Source organism: Physeter macrocephalus, chromosome 2 (assembly GCF_002837175.3).
Source record: "Physeter macrocephalus isolate SW-GA chromosome 2, ASM283717v5, whole genome shotgun sequence".
Lineage (NCBI taxonomy): Eukaryota > Metazoa > Chordata > Mammalia > Artiodactyla > Physeteridae > Physeter > Physeter macrocephalus.
In genome coordinates, this window is record NC_041215.1 from 11,660,170 (window position 1) to 11,677,649 (window position 17,480).

Genomic DNA, 17,480 nt, shown 5'->3' on the forward strand with positions numbered 1-17,480 from the left:
CTGGCTAAGAGTTTATCAATTTTGTTTATCTTCTCAAAGAACCAGCTTTTAGTTTTATTGATCTTTGCTATTGTTTTCTTCATTTCTATTTCATTTATTTCTGCTCTGATCTTTGTGATTTCTTTCCTTCTACTGACTTTGGGTTTTCTTTGTTCTTCCTTCTCTAGTTGCTTTAGGTTAGGGTTAGATTGTTTATTCGAGATTTTTCTTATTTCTTGAGGTGAGATTGAATTGCCATAAACTTCCCTCTTAGAACTGCTTTTGCTGCGTCCCATAGGTTTTGGATGGTTGTATTTTTGTTGCCATTTGTTTCTATGTACTTTTTTTATTTCTTCTTGGATTTCTTCAGTGATCTCTTTGTTATTTAGTAGTGCACTGTTTAGCCTCCATGTATTTGTTGTTTTTACAATTTTTCCCTGTAATTGATTTTCAATCTCATAGCGTTGTGGTCAGAAAAGATGCTTGATACAATTTCAATTTTCTTAAATTTTCCAAGGCTTGATTTGTGACCCAAGATGTGATCTATCCTGGAGAATGTTCCATGTGCCCTTGGGAAGAAAGTGTATTCTGCCACTTTTGGGTGGAATGTTCTGTAAATATCAATTAAATCTATCTGGTCTGCTGTGTCATTTAAAGCTTGTGTTTCCTTATTTATTTTCTGTTTGGATGATCTGTCCATTGGTGTAAGTAGGGTGTTAAAGTCCCCTACTAAAATTGTGTTACTGTCAATTTCCCCTTTCATGGTTGTTAGTATTTGTCTTATATATGGAGGTGCTCCTATGTTGGGTGCATAAACATTTACAATTGTTATATCATCTTCTTGGATTGATCCCTTGATCATTATATAGTGTCCTTCCTTATCTCTTATAACAGTCTTTATTTTATAGTCTATTTTATCTGATATCAGTATTGCTACTCCAGCTTTCTTTTGATTTACATTTGCATGGAATATCTTTTTTCATCCCTTCACTTTCAGTCTGTATGTGTCCCTAGGTCTGAAGTGGGTCTCTTGTAGACAGCATATATATGGGTCTTGTTTTTGTATCCATTCAGCCAATCTGTGTCTTTTGGTTGGGGCATATAATCCATTTACATTCAAGATTATTATCCTCAAGGTTATTATCCATATGTATGTTCCTATTACCATTTTCTTAATTGTTTTGGGTTTGTTTTTGTGGGTCTTTTTCTTCTCTTGTGTTTCCTGCCTAGAGAAGTTTCTTTAGCTTTTGTTGTAAAGCTGATTTGGTGGTGCTGAATTTTTTTAGCTTTTGCTTGTCGGAAAAGCTTTTGATTTCACTGTTGAATCTGAATGAGATCCTTGATGGGTAGAGTAATCTTGGTTGTAGGTTTTTCTCTTTCATCACTTTAAGTATATCCTGCCACTGCCTTCTGGCCTGTAGGGTTTCTGCTGAAAAATCAGCTGTTAACCTTATGGGGATTCCTTTGTATGTTATTTTTTGTTTTTCCCTTTTAATACTTTTTCTTTGAATTTAATTTTTGTTAGTTTGATTAATATATGTCTTGGTGTGTTTCTCCTAGAGTTTATCCTGTATGGGACTCTCTGTGCTTCCTGGACTTGGGTTACTATTTCCTTTCCCATGTTAGGGAAGTTTCCACTATAATCTCTTCAAATATTTTCTCAGATCCCTTCTTTTTCTCTTCTTCTTCTGGGACCCCTATATTCGAATATTGGTGTATTTAGTGTTGTCCCAGAGGTCTCTGAGATTGTCTTCAATTCTTTTCATTCTTTTTTCTTTATTCTGCTCCTCAGCAGTTATTTCCATCATTCTGTCATCCAGCTGACTTATTCGTTCTTCTGCCTCAGTTATTCTGTTATTGATTCCTTCTAGTGTATTTTTCATTTCAGTTATTGTGTTGTTCATCTGTTTGTTTGTTCTTTAGTTCTTCCAGATCTTTGTTAAACATTTCTTGTATTTTCTCAATCCGTGGCTCCATTCCATTTCCGAGATTCTGGATCATCTTTACTATCATTACTCTGAATTCTTTTTCAGGTAGATTCCCTATTTCCTCTTCATTTATTTGGTCTTGCATGTTTTTACCTTGCTCCTTCATCCATGACATATTTTTCTTGCCATCTCTCTTTTTTTTTTTTTTAATGAGTGGGATTGTGTTCCTGTCTTACTGGTTTTTTGGCCTCAGGCTTCCAATGCTGAAGTCTGTAGGCTGTTGGGTAGAGCTGGGTCTTGGTGCTGAGAGGAGGACCTCTGCGAGACCTCACTCTGATGCATATTCCCTGGGGTCTGAGTTCCTCTGTTAGTCCAGTGGTTTGGACTCCGACCTCCCACCACAGGAGCTTCAGCCCAACCCCCAGCTTGTGAACCCAAGATCCTGCAAGACACACAGGGTGACAAAAAAAAACACAACAAAACAATAACAAAGTAAAAAATAAAATTAGACTAGGAAACTAACAGATATGTTAGAAAAAAATATAAAAATAAAAATATAGCTGAAACAATAACTGGAAGGTAAAACAGAATCACAGTAGTAAAAAAGAGGAGGAGAAAAAAAAAAGGTGGAAAAGGCCTTGGCTATGGAGGGCAGGGCCTAAGCAGGGTTGAGGTTTAGGCAGTGGGTGGGGCCTATGCTTAGGACCCAGAGGGCTGGAAAAGGCCCTGGGGGGTGTGGGGTGTTGAGCTTAGGCTCAACAGAAAAGAAGGGGCCCAGGCGTGTCTCCCGCCTCCGGTCTTAGGGGGTGGGGGACACCACCTTAGAACCCAGCAGGCTTCCTTGGTTCGAGTGGGTGGGGCAAATGCCCTCTGCTCCTTTCCTGCTCCTCTGGTCCCAGAGGGCCCCTCCCACCTTCCTCTCCTGATCTCCCAGGCCTCCCTCCTACATTCCCAGGACCAACCTGGCCTGGAGGGGACCTCTGAGGGTGTGGGACCTGGCCCGAGAGCTGGGCAGACTTCCCCAGCCAATTGGGCAGGGGAAACGCTGGGCCCGCTCCCCTCTGACCAAAGGCCCCACGGGTCCCTCCAGGCATGGGAACCCCTCCCCGCCTCTCAGCCACCCCTCAGGGGCGCTGGTCCTGTCCAGCCTCCACTTCTCCTCCCCCTCAGTCCTCTCATGTCCTGCTGGTTTGCTTAGGGGTTCTTCCTGTCTCCTTGGGCATCGGGGTCCCCCACCAGCATCCGGCACGTGCCCTAGTTGTCTCGGATATATGATTTTCAAATCTTTTCTCCCATTCTGTGGGTTGTCTTGTCACTTTCTTGATTGTTCTTGATGCACAAAAGTTTTAAATTTTGATGGAGTATAGTTCATCTACCTTTTCTTTGGTTTCTTGTGCTTTACTTGTCACGTCTAAGAAACCACTGTCTAATCCAAAGTTATAAAGATTTACACTTATGCTTTCTTCTCTCATATTTAGGTCTTTGGTACATTTTGAGTTCATATTTGTATATGGTATGAGGTAAGGGCCCCAATTCATTTTTTTCCTGTGGAAATCCAGTTGTCCCACCACTATTTGTTGAAAAGACTAGTTTCCCTCATAAAATTGTCTTGGAACTCTTGTCAGAAACGAATTTCTATTAAGTGTGTAGGTTTATTTCTGACTCGTAATTCTATTCCATTCATCCAGATGTCTGTCATTATGCCATTACCACACTGTTTTGACTATTATAGCCTTGTATAATATTGTTTTGAAATTTTTAACTGTGAGTCTGCCAACTTGGTTCTTGTTCAAGATTTTTTGACCATCCTGAGTCTCTTGCATTTTCTTATGAATTTTAGGATCAGCTTGTCGATATCTGCAAACATGATCTCTGGATACTTTTAAAGATTTTTTTTTATCATTGGTTTTGAGTAATTTGATCATAGTCTTTGGTGCAATTGTCTTTATTTATGTTCCTTGTGCAGTTAATTGAGCTTCTTGGAATTTTGGGTTAATAGTTTTCATTAAGTTTGAAATTTGGGGGAGGCATTATTTCTTCAAATATTTTTTCTTTCCCCCTTCATTTGGGAACTTAAGTTACACATAATCAAGCCACTTGAAGTTGTACTACAGCTTACTAATAATCCTTTTCCATTTTTATTAATAAAATTCTTCTTTCTCTATGCATTTCATTTTGCATAGTTTCTATTGCTATGCTTTTATGTTTACTATTCTTTTGTAGTATCTAATCTGCTATCAATCCCATCCATTGTATTGTTTATCTCTAGAAGTTCTACTTGAGTCTTTTTTATATGTTCTATATCTCATCTTAACTTTTCGAACACATGGAATACAGTTCTAATACCTGTGTTAATGTTCTTATCTCCCAGTTCTAACATCTGTGTCAAAGCTGACTTGGTTTTGACAACTGATTATTCTACACATTACAGGTTGTGTGTTTCCTGCCTCCTTGCATGTCGGAAAGTCTTGGCTGAATGCCTGACAGTGTGAATTTAACCCTGTTTGGAGCTGGATATTTTGTGTTTCTGCAGGTCTTCTTGAGCAATACAGTGTGTTACTTGGAAGCAGCTTGATCCTTTGGGGTCTGGCTTGTGTGATTTGTTATGTGGGGCCAAGGCAGTGCTCAGTCCAAAGCTGATCATCTTCGTTTGTGAAGTGAGAGTGTTCCTGAGTACTCAACCTGTTGCCCTGTGAATTATGAAAGTTTCTAATCTGACTGTAAACAGACATTATTCCAGCCCTTGTGCTCCTCTGGTGCTACTTCCTCTAGTCCTTTCAGATGGCTCTTTCCTGTGTGCATGTGCCAATCAGTGCTCTGTGGCATCGTCAAGGAAGGGGGCCCTCTCTCTGTGCAGCTTTCTCTTCTCTGGTTTTCTGTTCCATGGGCACAGGCTGCCTTTGTCTCTCAGGACATCAGCTCTGTCTCCTCAACTCAGGGTCTGCCTGGCTCTGCCTCAGTTTCCTTTTCCTGTAAACTTAAGTCAGGAATCTGGGGCAATTATAGGGCTCACCATTGTTTCCTATCTCTAATACATCACTGTCCTTCATTCATCTTAACCATTCTGATGATTCTGTACCCAATTCCAATGTGTGGGTGTTTTTTTTTTTTCCCACGAAAAGAAATTCTCTGAGACACCAGCCAAGTGTCCTACAGTTCAACTCAATTCTGACACCATCCACCTGGAAATAGCATCAGATCCCATAGGTTAAGGGCTCAGTCCCATAAGGCTGCCTCCCCCACCACTTCAGATATCAGCTGCAAGTCCAGGTTGTCACCTGTGCTTCTGGCCAATATGCTATAAATTAGAGGTTCCGATGACCCCCTTCCTTGGGTTTTAATAATTTGCTAAAGTAGCTCACAGAACTCAGAGAAACATTTCACTTACTAGATCAGCACTTTATTATAAAAGGGTATAACTCAGGAGCAGCCAGATGGAAGAGACGTATAGGCAAAGCACGTGGGAAGGGGCAGGGCCAAGCATGCCACTCTCCTCCAGTGTCCATGTGTTTACCAGCCAGGAAGCTCTCTGAACCCTATCCTTTTGGGTTTTTATGGAGACTTCATTACACAGGCACAACTAATTAAATCATTGACCATTGGTGATTTAAAAAAATTTTTTATTGGATTATAGTTGCTTTACAGTGTTGTGTTAGTTTCTACTGTACAGCAAAGTGAATCAGCTATACATATACACATATCCCCTGTTTTGTGGGTTTCCTTCCCATTTAGGTCACCACAGAGCATTGAGTAGAGTTCCCTGTGCTGTTGCAGTAGGTTCTCCTTAGTTATCTATTTTACATATAGTATCTATCAATAGCCTGTATATGTCAATCCCAATCTCCCAATTCATCCCACCCTCCCTTTCCTCCTTGGTATCCATAGGTTTGTTCTCTACGTCTGTGTCTCTATTTCTGCTTTGTAAATAAGATCGTCTATACAGTTTTTTCAGATTCCACATATATGCATTATATACGATATTTGTTTTTCTCTTTCTGGCTTACTTCACTCTGTATGACAGTCTCTAGGTCCACCCACGTCTCTACAAATGACCCAATTTCGTTCCTGTTTATAGCTGAGTAATATTCCATTGTACATATGTACCACATCTTCTTTATCCACTCCTTTGTTGATGGACATTTAGGTTGTTTCCATGTCCTGGCTATTGTAAATAGTGCTGCAATGAACATTGGGGTGCATGTATCTTTTTGAATTATGGTTTTCTCAGGGTATATGCCCAGTAGTGGGATTGCTGGGTCACATGGTAGTTCTATTTTTAGTTTTTTAAGGAACCTCCATACTGTTCTTCATTTACATTCCCACCAAAAGTGTAGATGGGTTCCCTTTTCTCCACACCCTCTCCAGCATTTATTGTTTGTAGATTTTGTGATGCAGGCCATTCTGACAGGTATGAGGTGATACCTCATTGTAGTTTGATTTGCATTTCTCTAATGATTAGTGATGTTGAGCATCTTTTCACGTGCCTCTTGGCCATCTGTATGTCTTCTTTGGTGAAATGTCTATTTAGGTCTTCTGCCCATTTTTGGATTGGGTTGTTTGTTTTCTTGATATTGAGCTGCATGAGCTGTTTGTATATTTTGGGGATTAATCCTTTGTCAGTTGCTTCGTTTGCAAATATTTTCTACCATTCTGAGTGTTGTCTTTTCATTTTGTTTATGGTTTCCTTTGCTGTGCAAAAACTTTGAAGTTTAATTAGGTCCCATTTGTTTATTTTTGTTTTTATTTTCATTACTCTAGGAGGTGGGTCAAAAAAGATCTTGCTGTGATTTATGTCAAAGAGTGTTCTGCCTATGTTTTCCTCTAAAAGTCTTATAGTGTCTGGCCTTACATTTAGGTCTTTAATCCATTTTGAGTTTATTTTTGTGTATGGTGTTAAGGAGTGTTCTAATTTCACTCTTTCACGTGTAGCTGCCCAGTTTTCCCAGCACCATTTATTGAAGAGGCTGTCTTTGCTCCATTGTATATTCTGGCCTCCTTTGTCATAGATTAGTTGACCGTAGATGCATGGGTTTATCTCTGGACTTTCTCTCCTGTACCATTGATCTATATTTCTGTGTTTGCACTAGTACCATAATGTCTTGACTATCATAGCCCTGTAGTATAGTCTGAAGTCAGGGAGCCCGATTCCTCCAGCTCCGTTTTTTTTCTTTTCTCAAGATTGCTTTTGCTATTCAAGGTCTTTTGTGTTTCCATACAAGTTGTAAAATTTTTTGTTCTACTGTGAAAAATGCCATAGATAATTTGATAAGGATTGCATTGAATCTGTAGATTGCTTTGAGTAGTATAGTTATTTTGACAATATTGATTCTTCCAGTCCAAGAACATGGTATATCTCTCCATCTGTTTGTGTCGTCTTTGATTTCTTTATCAGCATCTTATAGTTTTTGGTGAACAGGTCTTTTGCCTCCTTAGGTAGGTTTATTCCTAGGATTGAACTCAATCTCCAGCCCCTCTCCCCTCCCTGGACATCAGGGGGTCCCAACCTTCTAGTCATGTGGTTGGTTACCCTGGCAACCAGCCCCCATCCTTAGGGGCTTTTGGAATATCACTTCATTAACATAAAAAACCCCACCTCTGTGCCTCTCCTCACTTAGGAAATTCCAAGGGTTTAGGAGCTCTGAGTCAGGAACAGGAGGAAGACCAAACATATATTTCTCATTATAAATCACAACATCACAACCATTGTTTTGTGTATTGTGTTTGTTTTCCTTTGGTTGTTTCAGGGGGCCAGTGTCTTAGTTCAGGCGGTTATAACAAAATACCATAGACTGTGCAGCTTAAATTACAGAAATTTATTGCTTATAGTTGTGGAGACTGGAAGTCTGAAATCAGCGTGCCAGCATGGTTGGGTGCTGGTGAGAGCCCTCTTCTGAGTTGCAGGTGGCCATCCTCTCACTGTGTTCTCACATGGGGGAAGGGGCAAGGGGTCTCTTCTTATAAGGGCACTAATCCCATTCATGAGGCTCCACCCTCATGACCTCATCTAAGCCTGATCACCTCAAAAAGATCCCATCTTCAAACACCGTCATGTTGGGGCTTAGGACTTCAGCCTGTGAATTTTGGGGGAACACAACATTCAGACCTTAGCAGAGGGTAAATCCAGCCCCTCTTCTCCATTGTGGCTAGAAGTTGAAGTCCCAGCTGTTGGTTTTGAGGCCTGTGTTATCCTTGTTCCTTAGTTGACTGGAACTGGAAGATGCTGTTGTTGCCACTGTCTGCTATTTATGAAGCCCAGTGTTTATAATTTGTTGGGTCTTGTAGTTAGTTATAGGCCTGGAAACATGGGCTGGTAACAGCCTGGGGACAAGGAGGGGCCACAAGGTAGCTGTGTCCCCCATGCCTTCTGACTCAGAAGTGTGAGTGGCTCCCAGGAATGGCTGCGCAGTGAGAATCAGGTAGCCTCTGGGGTGGGGCCCGTTCCCCGGGAAGATGGGGTGCAGGCCTCGCTTCAGCTCCACCCTTCATTCTCAGTGACCAGCACCGACTACGACACTGCTGCGGATGCCACGGAAACCTCGTCCTATTTCAGCGCCCAAGGCTACCTGTCCAGGTAGAGGGCCATGCAGGGGTGGTCCTGGGCCCTTTGTGGGGGGTGGCAATGCTGGCTTGGACTGACAGCCAAATCCTGGAGGCTTCAGCCCGGCCACGGCAGTCTCTGCCCAGGAAAGAGGAGACCTCAGAAGCCATCCACGCTTGACCCTGGTCCCCTCCTGTCCTGGACCCCTCACTGGTCCATCTCACATCTGCCCCTTCTTTGTTCTCCCTGCCAGCTGGGAGCAGGAGGGCACGGAGTCTACCTCAGAGGAGGGGCAGCTGCCGCAGGTCGTGGAGGACCTGAAAGACCTCCAGGTGGCCCCTGGCACACGTCTGGCCAAGTTCCAGCTCAAGGTGAAAGGTAAGGGGGAGAGGGATGAAGGGCAAGGAGCTGTCTCCCACCAGAGGGAGGGTTAGGGTTAGGGTTAGATCACCCAGGGGTCTCTGAGGGCCTGTGGAGGGCATGGTGCCCACTGGGCTGTGACCCTGTGCTAACCACTCCCCCTGCGGCCCCAGGCTACCCCACGCCTCAACTGTACTGGTTCAAAGATGGGCAGCCCCTGACTGCATCTGCACACATCTGCATGGCGGACAGGAAGACACTGCACACCCTGGAGATTGTCTCGGTCACCAGCGAGGATGCTGGCCAGTACTCGGCCTACATCAGCAACACCGTGGGTGCTGCTTATTCGTCTGCTCGGCTGCTGGTCCGAGGTGGGTGCTCAGGCATGCAGCAGAGCTTGGTGTCCACACTCAGGTTGATGTCCACCTATAAAGCATGCTGTGGCAAGCCTGGGAGCTAGGGCCCAGTGGTCACTGCCCCTGTGTGCAGAAGTCACAGGTGGCCAGAAGCTGGCTCCCAGAGAACATGGGCCCTTAGAGGGCATGGGGCCCATGAAAACTGACCAGCAAGCAGGATAGCTAGCTGGTGGAGTAGGCCCAGGCAAGCATGGGGCCCTCTGTAGACTGCGGAGGAAGAGGCAGGTAGTAATTTGGGGAGTAGAGGTCTGAACTTCCTTATTTTCCAAAGTTCTGAGCACTGCAAGGTGATTCGAAGTCTTGCCCAAATCTGCCCTGGTCTAGGGACCCAACACTGCCTGTGGCATTGCTTCAGTGTGGCGTTTTGAGCCCAAGCATCCCCAAGTTGGTTTCAGAGCAATGCCCCAGACTCCTGGGTGGGCATGGGTAACACTCCATCTGGTCCGTGGGGACTGAGTGTGAATTCCATGTCTGCATGGCCAGGTTTAGGAAAGGTGCTGTGTGTAGGAGTGGGTGGGGCCACCCTCAGGACGCACACCCTGCTAGGCAGGCCCACTCAGGGGAGGGGGCACCTTGGTGCTGTAGATCTGACTTCTGTGCTTTCTTCAGGCCCCAATGAACCAGAAGAGAAGCCAGCATTCGGTGAGCTGACTCCAGAGGGAGGCGGGGTGGGGTGGGCACTGGGGACAGGTTCGGTGAGGGTGCGCGAGGGGGACGACCACGTGGAATTGGGGCTCTGCATTGTTTACCACCAACCGCCCCATGTCTCTCCAGATGTACACCAACAGCTGGTGCCACCCCGATTCCTGGAGAAGTTCACCTCCAAGAAGGTGAAGAAGGGCTCCAGCATCACCTTCTCAGTGAAGGTTGAAGGTGAGATGTCCTGCCTCCCTTCCCCCGCTCAGGACCCTCCTAGGGAGGCTTAGAGGTGACCCCTGCCTCCCAGAGCCACCCTCCTGGTGTGGGGAGACTGTCCACCATATACTTCTGCCTGCAGGAGACCCGCCCCCAGCTGTGCATTGGCTGCGGGAGGAGGCTGAGCAGGGTGTGCTGTGGATCGGCCGCCACACGCCGGGCTACACAGTGGCCAGCTCTGCCCAGCAGCACAGCCTGGTCCTTCTGGATGTGGACCGACAGCACCAGGGCACCTACACCTGCATCGCCACAAACACTGCTGGCCAGGCCCTCTGTTCCGCGAGCTTGCACGTCTCTGGCTGTGAGTGGGCATGGGTGACCCAGCCAGGAGTGGGAGAGGGGCAGTGTGGGTAGGGGGCAGCCTCAGAGCTCATGGGCCAGCTCCCACCCCCTACCCTGTGGGCTCTGCTCAGCTAGCTGAGGCCCTCTTAGAAGCCCCCTGCTGCCCTGAGTGGTTTCTTCCTGGGTCCCTGTCAGCTATTCCCAGGGCGGGTGAGTCAAGTGCAGACCCCATTCCCGTCCCTACCAGTGGTGGGATATGACCGTGGGCCAAGTTGGGACACTGGGCACAGTCTTCCTCGGGGCTCCAGATGACAGGGCCAAGGCCCCCTGGGGGGTGGTCCAGGCATCCCTGGCAGGGGTCCCGATCAGTATCAGAGCTCGAGGGTATGAGGTGTCACCCTGGTCACTCACCCTGTTCTCCTGACAGTACCTAAGGAGGCTGGGGAAGCAGAGGAGCAGGCTGGGGTGAAGGAGGCCCTCATCTCCACCTTCCTGCAGGGGTGAGTGAGGGGCTGCTCAAGAGCCAGAGGGGCCAGGAGTGAGGTCCCGGGAGTGTGGGTCCTGGGAGTGCAGGTACTGGGAGAGTGGGGTCCTGGCCCTGGTGGGGGGCAGTGCTGCTGCTGGGGAGGGAGCCCCATCACAGATCCCAGCCCGGCTCTGCCCCTCTTGGGCCATATGGCTTGGGTCCCCATTGTAAAGAGAGGACTTGCCCAGGGCCCCGACTGTGGCATCAAGGCCCACTGCCCCCAGACCCTCTTTTCTGTCAGGCCCTTCAGGATACCTCCTCCCCCTTTAGGACCCAAGCTGTTTCTGAACAGATGTCGGAACCTTCAGGTTTCACTGACCTCGCTGGGCAGAGGAAAGGTACGGGCTGGGTGGGCACACATCTGTGCGGGGTGGGGGACAGGAGGTGTGGAGGAGGCTGTCCAGCTGGCAGGCCCCAGGACCGTGAGGCTCCTCCAGATCGTGTGGCCCTAGGAACACCTGCTTGCCTAGCCCTGGGCTGGGCCTCACTTCCCTCTTATGGGCCTAATTCTGAGCTTTGGTTGGTCTCCGGACCATTTCTGACCCTCGAGGATGTGGAAGCTCGCGGGGGCCCCTGGGCTGGGCCAGCCCTTGGCTTAGAGCTCACGTCCAGGAAGCTGTATGGATGCCTAGGAGCAGGCAGCTGCTGAGTCAGGGCTGGCATGAGGGCAGTTCGGGGAGGCGGGTACTGGATATGCTGCCGGCAGGGGCCCCACTTTGTCTGGGATTCTCCCCCTCCCCCAAGCTGGGTCCCCCTACTCCCAGCCTCTAAGTGTGCCTGCCCCCTGACATGCCCAGCCGCTTCCTGGCCACCTGCACGGGGCCCCAGCACCCTGGCATATTTAAAAAATGGTTTTATGGAGAATACTGAGTCTGCACAGAAGTTGAGCGGAGGGAGCCGTGCACCCCACGTACCCATTGCCCACCTTTGGGATCACTTCTCCACTGACCTGCTTTGTTAACTTACCCACCCCTCCCTTCCCCGTGCTGCCCCCATCCCAAGCCGCCCTCATTCCCCCTTAACCCCAGCAACTCCTCCCAGCCCCTCACACCTGCAAAGGATCCCCCTTCCATCAAGGTCAACCTGAAGCCATCAAACCACAGCTGCCAGGGGTCTGGCCCCCCCAGCCCTCAGGCCACAATTTGGGATCCTGCCCCCTGCCTTCAGTGTCCAGAACCTGCCCTCATATTATACTGCCTGGCTGAGCTCCTTGTGACCTCTGTCCCTTCTGAGCCCCTTCCCAGACCAGCGGCCAAGTGGCCAACAGGAGTGGAGGTGGCACACACCCCACTGGGGACCCCACGGCTCCAAGCTCCAACCCCAGCCCAACCGTCTACCCAGCTTTGCCCTTAGCTGCCCTTGCCCACCACCTTGCAACCATGCAGGCTACCTGCCGTCCCCTGACCGCCTGCTCTCCCTACAGCCACCTGCTGCCCCCACTGTCATCCCTGAGTTTGTGGTCCCCTAAGTCACACCTTGGCTCAGTTGCCCTTGAGCCAAAGAGACCCCTAGTCGTGGTCAGCCTTCCCTGCTTCTGGCAGCTCTGGCCCAAGTCTGTGCGTCCCTTGGCTACTCTGACCCCCAAGCCCAGGATGGGCCTGGAGGCGGGTGTTCGGGCATATCTGTGGAGCACACGGCTGGCTGAGCTAGGGTCTGGCCCACAGGAGAGCTCCCGGCAGCAGAGGCCTGTGGCCACCTGTCCTTGGCCGAGGTGGGCACAGAGGATTTCCTGAGGAAGCTCACTTCGCAGATCACAGAGATGGTGTCGGCCAAGATCACACAGGGTAAGGGTAGCTGGTGATGGAGCGAGGTACAGGGGTGGCCGTGACTGAGCCCCCAGGACTGGGGCCCCTCCTCACCTGAATGCCCTGTAGACCCATGGGAGGGCAGCATGGCGGGCAGGCCCTTCGAAGGCATCATGTGCCCTGTGTTCCCCCAGCCACGCTGCAGGTGCCTGGAGGTGACAGCGACGAGGAGTCCAAGACGCCGTCCGCGTCCCCCCGGCATGGCCGGTCACGCCCCTCTTCCAGCGTCCAGGAGTCGTCCTCAGAGTCCGAGGATGGAGACTGCCGGGGAGAGGTGCGTGGGCAGGCGAGGGGTGGGGCAGTGTGGGCAAGGGGGTATGAGAGGGTCGGGGGCAGGGTGAAGGTGGAGTTGGTGTAGGGGGCCGGGGGAGCTGGGTCAGAGGAGGTGTGGGGCACACGCCTGAGTGGCCAATATCACCGCTGCGACCCAGGACGCCCCCAGCGCCCCAGAGGTTCCTCCTTGTCCCTTCGGGGTGGACCACCTGGCACTCCCGGTAGGATTTCCATCAGTAGAGATGGGTTGGGCCTGTTCTAGAACTTCATGGAATCTCAGGATGGCTGCTTCTTCTCCACTTAATTCCAGAGGCCTTGTAGCCTGGGGCCTTGGGAGGCCCACTGGCCCCTCTCCGGGTCTGACTCAGTGACTTCCCCCCCAGATCTTTGACATCTATGTGGTCACGGCTGACTACCTGCCCCTGGGGGCTGAGCAGGATGCCATCTTGCTGCGGGAGGGCCAGTATGTGGAGGTGCTGGACTCGGCGCACCCGCTGCGCTGGCTTGTGCGTACCAAACCCACCAAGTCCAGCCTCTCTCGGCAAGGCTGGGTGTCTCCCGCCTACCTGGACAGGCGGCTCAAGGTACCTGGATGGCTGGAAGGGTGGTCCTCCTGGGGTTGTACCCCCCCTTCCGCATGAAGGTGGGAGCCTTGCCCTGGAAGGACAGGCTAGTGCTCAGGCTGTCTATGACCCTCTCCTGTCTCTCACCAGCTGTCACCTGAGTGGGGGCCAGCTGAGGCCCCTGAGTTCCCCAGGGAGGCTGTATCGGAGGATGAGTACAAGACAAGGCTGAGGTGAGGGGCCACCGGGCAGGAGCTGTGGGAAGTTGGGTTCCTGTGGGGGGCCTCCAACATGCTAATTACACCCAAGTCCCCTGGGGCTGGCCTCTGGCCGGCGGGACCTTGCCTGGAAACTTCATGTGGTGGGGCTGCCTGGTGTGAGGGTGCCCTCCCTCCACCAGCTTGCCAGGCCCATTCTGAAAGTGGGCAGCAGGATGCACGTGACTTGGAAGTGCCCGGTTCAGCAGCTAAGCTCCTGGGTCTTCCCCTCATGCCCGTCTCCCCACCCAGCTCCATCATCCAGGAGCTGCTGAGCTCGGAGCAGGCCTTTGTGGGCAAGCTGCAGTTCCTGCAGAACCACCACATGCAGTACCTGGACCACTGCCCCCACGTGCCCACGGCCGTGGCCAGCCAGAAGGCAGTCATCTTCCGAAATGTGCAGGACATCAGCCACTTCCACAGCAGGTGGGTATGCAGGGTGGGCCTCGAGGCTATATTCCCCGGTCTGTGTGTACACGCATGTACACACGCACATGCTTAGGCACACACTTGGACGCACCGTTCACATGTGTGGATACATGTGTGCACACACAAGTCATACAGGCACAAGACACATGCCTACACACACGTGGACACACACCACACATGTGCGCACACACGTGGATGCTCACACTCGCACATGTGTGTACCGACAGGGCTGTACCTCAGGAGAGTGGGCAGGAGTCGAGAAGAGACAGAACCTTTGGTGACTTGATTCACCCACTGGTGCACCACACTCCTGTACGCACATGTCCCCAGGAACACAGGCACGTGCACCTGGCTTGTCCCCGGACGTGCCTGTGGCACACCTACCCACTGCAACCCAAGTACACAGACATACCCCAGAAATGTGTGCACACATGTACATGGGCACACACAAGTACATATGCATACCTGCACACGCACACACAGCCTTCCACATGTGGGCACACATGTACGTGGCACACATACGAATACATGTACACCCACAGATACCTACTCCCTTACGTGCTTGCACACCTGCACATAAGTGCACGCCCTGAAATACCACATGTGCGTGGCCCTCACAGCCCAGAACACTCACTGTCATCCACAGGAACCCGGCTCTGGGCAAGAGCCTGTTTCTTCCCAAACCTGAGGGTTTGGGGCTGGGTTGTGGGTCGTGGGTGAGGGTCCTGATGTCAGCCCTCACCTGACCACTGTTCCCCTCCATGGCAGCTTCTCACAGGAGCTGCATAGCTGCGACACGGATGACGATGTGGCCATGTGCTTCATCAAGAACCAGGCAGCCTTTGAGAAGTATCTGGAGTTCCTGGTGGGCCGAGTGCAGGCTGAGTCAGTGATGGTCAGCACGGCCGTGCAGGAGTTCTACAAGGTGCCCCTCTGCCCGTCAGCCCTGCCTCCACTCGCCAGGCTTGATGCTGGCTTCCAGCTCTTAGATCATCTTCCCTGACGCTGCTCAGTCCCCACTTCAGCCTGCCCAGGCCCCCTGGCCCCTAGCTTAGAAAAGCGGGCAGGGTCCCCCCCAACCCCAAGCTCTGCTCACCTGTTAGACCACACCGGCCATCACCTGGGGCAGCGGTGGGGCCCACCTGGGGAGGAGGGTCTGTGTGTGGGAGCCTGATCCACCAGCTCTGGGGCTCTGGGGACATAAGCCATCTGGAGGCTGTGCCCCCCGGCCCTGAACCCAGCCCTGCGTTTTCCCCAGAAATACGCTGAGGAGGTGCTGTCAGCCGCAGATCCTTCACAGCCACCCCCGCCGTCCCTGCAGCACTTCCTGGAGCAGCCGGTGGAGCGGGTCCAGCAGTACCAGGCCCTCCTCAAGGTAGGCAGGGCTGGCCAGGGGCTGCGGGGCCACCCCCGTGCCCAGCCACCCCAGGTCTCGCCCTGACCCGCAGTCTCCCGCAGGAGCTGATCCGCAACAAGGCGCGGAATGGACAGAACTGTGCACTGCTAGAGCAGGCCTACGCAGTGGTGTCGGCCCTGCCGCAGCGTGCCGAGAACCAGCTGCACGTGTCGCTCATGGAGAACTACCCGGGCACCCTGGAGGCTCTAGGCGAGCCCATCCGCCAGGTCTGGGGCTGGGGGTGCAGTGGAGGGCCTGGGCAGGTGGCCAGGGCTTGTGGAGGGCTGGACTCCAGGCTGGGCCTGGCTGACCACAGGCTCACCGCTCTCCCAGGGCCACTTCATTGTGTGGGAGGGGGCACCGGGTGCGCGGATGCCGTGGAAGGGCCACCACCGGCATGTCTTCCTGTTCCGCCACCACCTGGTGGTCTGCAAGCCCAGGCGGGACTCGCGCACTGACACCTTCAGCTACGTCTTCCGGAACATGATGAAGGTTTGCAGGGTGCCAGCGGAGCCTGGGTGGGCAGAGAGAGGCCATGCCGGGTGTGCGGGCAGGTGGAGGCTGGTGGCCGGTCCTGCAGCCCTGTCCTGGGTGACCACGGCTCGGCCTGCGTCCTCCCCCCCCACAGCTGAGCAGCATCGACCTGAACGACAAGGTGGAGGGCGATGACCGTGCCTTCGAGGTTTGGCATGAACGGGAGGACTCAGTACGCAAGTACCTGCTGCAGGCGCGGACGGTCACCACCAAGAACTCCTGGGTGAAGGAGATCTGTGGCATCCAGCAGCGCCTGGCCCTGCCCGTGTGGCGTGAGTGCCTGGGTTCACGAGGCGAGGCTGGATGGGAGGCTGAACCTTTCAGCCTGGCTGTCTGGCTTGGGGGCACCCAGGTTGGCAGGTCCTGAGCTCTGGCGCCCTGCCCCTACCCGGGCAGGCACAAGGGAAGGGGGTCGATTCTGGGGCAAGTGGCTCTCTCTACCCTTGGTTAGCCCAGCCTCTCGGGAGCCCTTAGTCAGAGGGTAGGGCTGGCCCTGACCAGAATTGAGGGGAGCCTCGAGGTTCACTCGGGGCTTTCCAGCACAAGGCAGGTGCCCAGACTGTGTTAGGGATGTGAAGGGCCCGGAAGTCTTGGTTTTGCTTCCTCGCTTAGAACAGGAGAGAGGATCCCATTTCAACATGCCCTCTTTTTCCACAGTCCCTACCACTCCCCAGTATACAGCCAACCTGTGTCGCTCACCCTAATGCCCATCCAGGCCCTAGTGTGGTACTATGGACAAAGGCTCACAAGGGGTGGTATCTGTTGCAACCACATCCTTGGTCATGGGGCTCTGACCCTGCCAGGTGTGCACCTGAGGGGACGGGTAAGTGCTCCAGGCCCTGTGTATGTATCCCCAGGCCCCCCGGATTTTGAAGAGGAGCTGGACGACTGCACGGCTGAGCTGGGCGAGACAGTCAAACTGGCCTGCCGTGTGACGGGCACACCGAAGCCCATTGTGAGCTGGTACAAAGGTAGGCCTTTGGGGGCCAGTGGATACTGATCTTGCAACAAGCAAGAGCTGCCCAGAGGGAATCAGGCTGGGCAGGGGACCAGGGATCCAGGGTGGGGTCTGGCTGAGGGGCTGGACACAAGAGACAGGCCTCCTGTTCCAGTTTCCTGCTCCTGAATCAAAGACAGGCTGGCCAGTGTGCACAGGTGGATGAGGTGGGACAGAGGCGGAGGCTGCTTAGGTATGCATCGTGTTTCTGACGCAGTGACTCTGCCCCCCACTGAATCTCACTCATTAGCTCTCTCATGTGACATGTTTGTGCTGAGTGCC

General features: G+C 51.7%; 1 protein-coding gene across 1 annotated transcript in view; it reads left to right on the plus strand.

The window, feature by feature from the left end:
* The window catches only part of OBSCN (obscurin, cytoskeletal calmodulin and titin-interacting RhoGEF), a 163,860-nt gene that overhangs the window by 115,364 nt on the left and 31,016 nt on the right, over positions 1–17,480 (plus strand). The window contains exons 67-85 of the mRNA XM_055080325.1: positions 8,400–8,478; positions 8,699–8,823; positions 8,979–9,176; positions 9,831–9,863; positions 9,996–10,094; positions 10,219–10,437; positions 10,846–10,918; positions 11,215–11,282; positions 12,609–12,728; positions 12,884–13,023; positions 13,406–13,606; positions 13,736–13,818; positions 14,095–14,268; positions 15,040–15,196; positions 15,530–15,646; positions 15,730–15,894; positions 16,001–16,159; positions 16,296–16,473; positions 17,059–17,172. Coding sequence (XP_054936300.1) covers positions 8,400–8,478; positions 8,699–8,823; positions 8,979–9,176; positions 9,831–9,863; positions 9,996–10,094; positions 10,219–10,437; positions 10,846–10,918; positions 11,215–11,282; positions 12,609–12,728; positions 12,884–13,023; positions 13,406–13,606; positions 13,736–13,818; positions 14,095–14,268; positions 15,040–15,196; positions 15,530–15,646; positions 15,730–15,894; positions 16,001–16,159; positions 16,296–16,473; positions 17,059–17,172 — 2,502 coding nt within the window. The remainder of the gene's footprint in view (positions 1–8,399; positions 8,479–8,698; positions 8,824–8,978; positions 9,177–9,830; positions 9,864–9,995; positions 10,095–10,218; positions 10,438–10,845; positions 10,919–11,214; positions 11,283–12,608; positions 12,729–12,883; positions 13,024–13,405; positions 13,607–13,735; positions 13,819–14,094; positions 14,269–15,039; positions 15,197–15,529; positions 15,647–15,729; positions 15,895–16,000; positions 16,160–16,295; positions 16,474–17,058; positions 17,173–17,480) is intronic.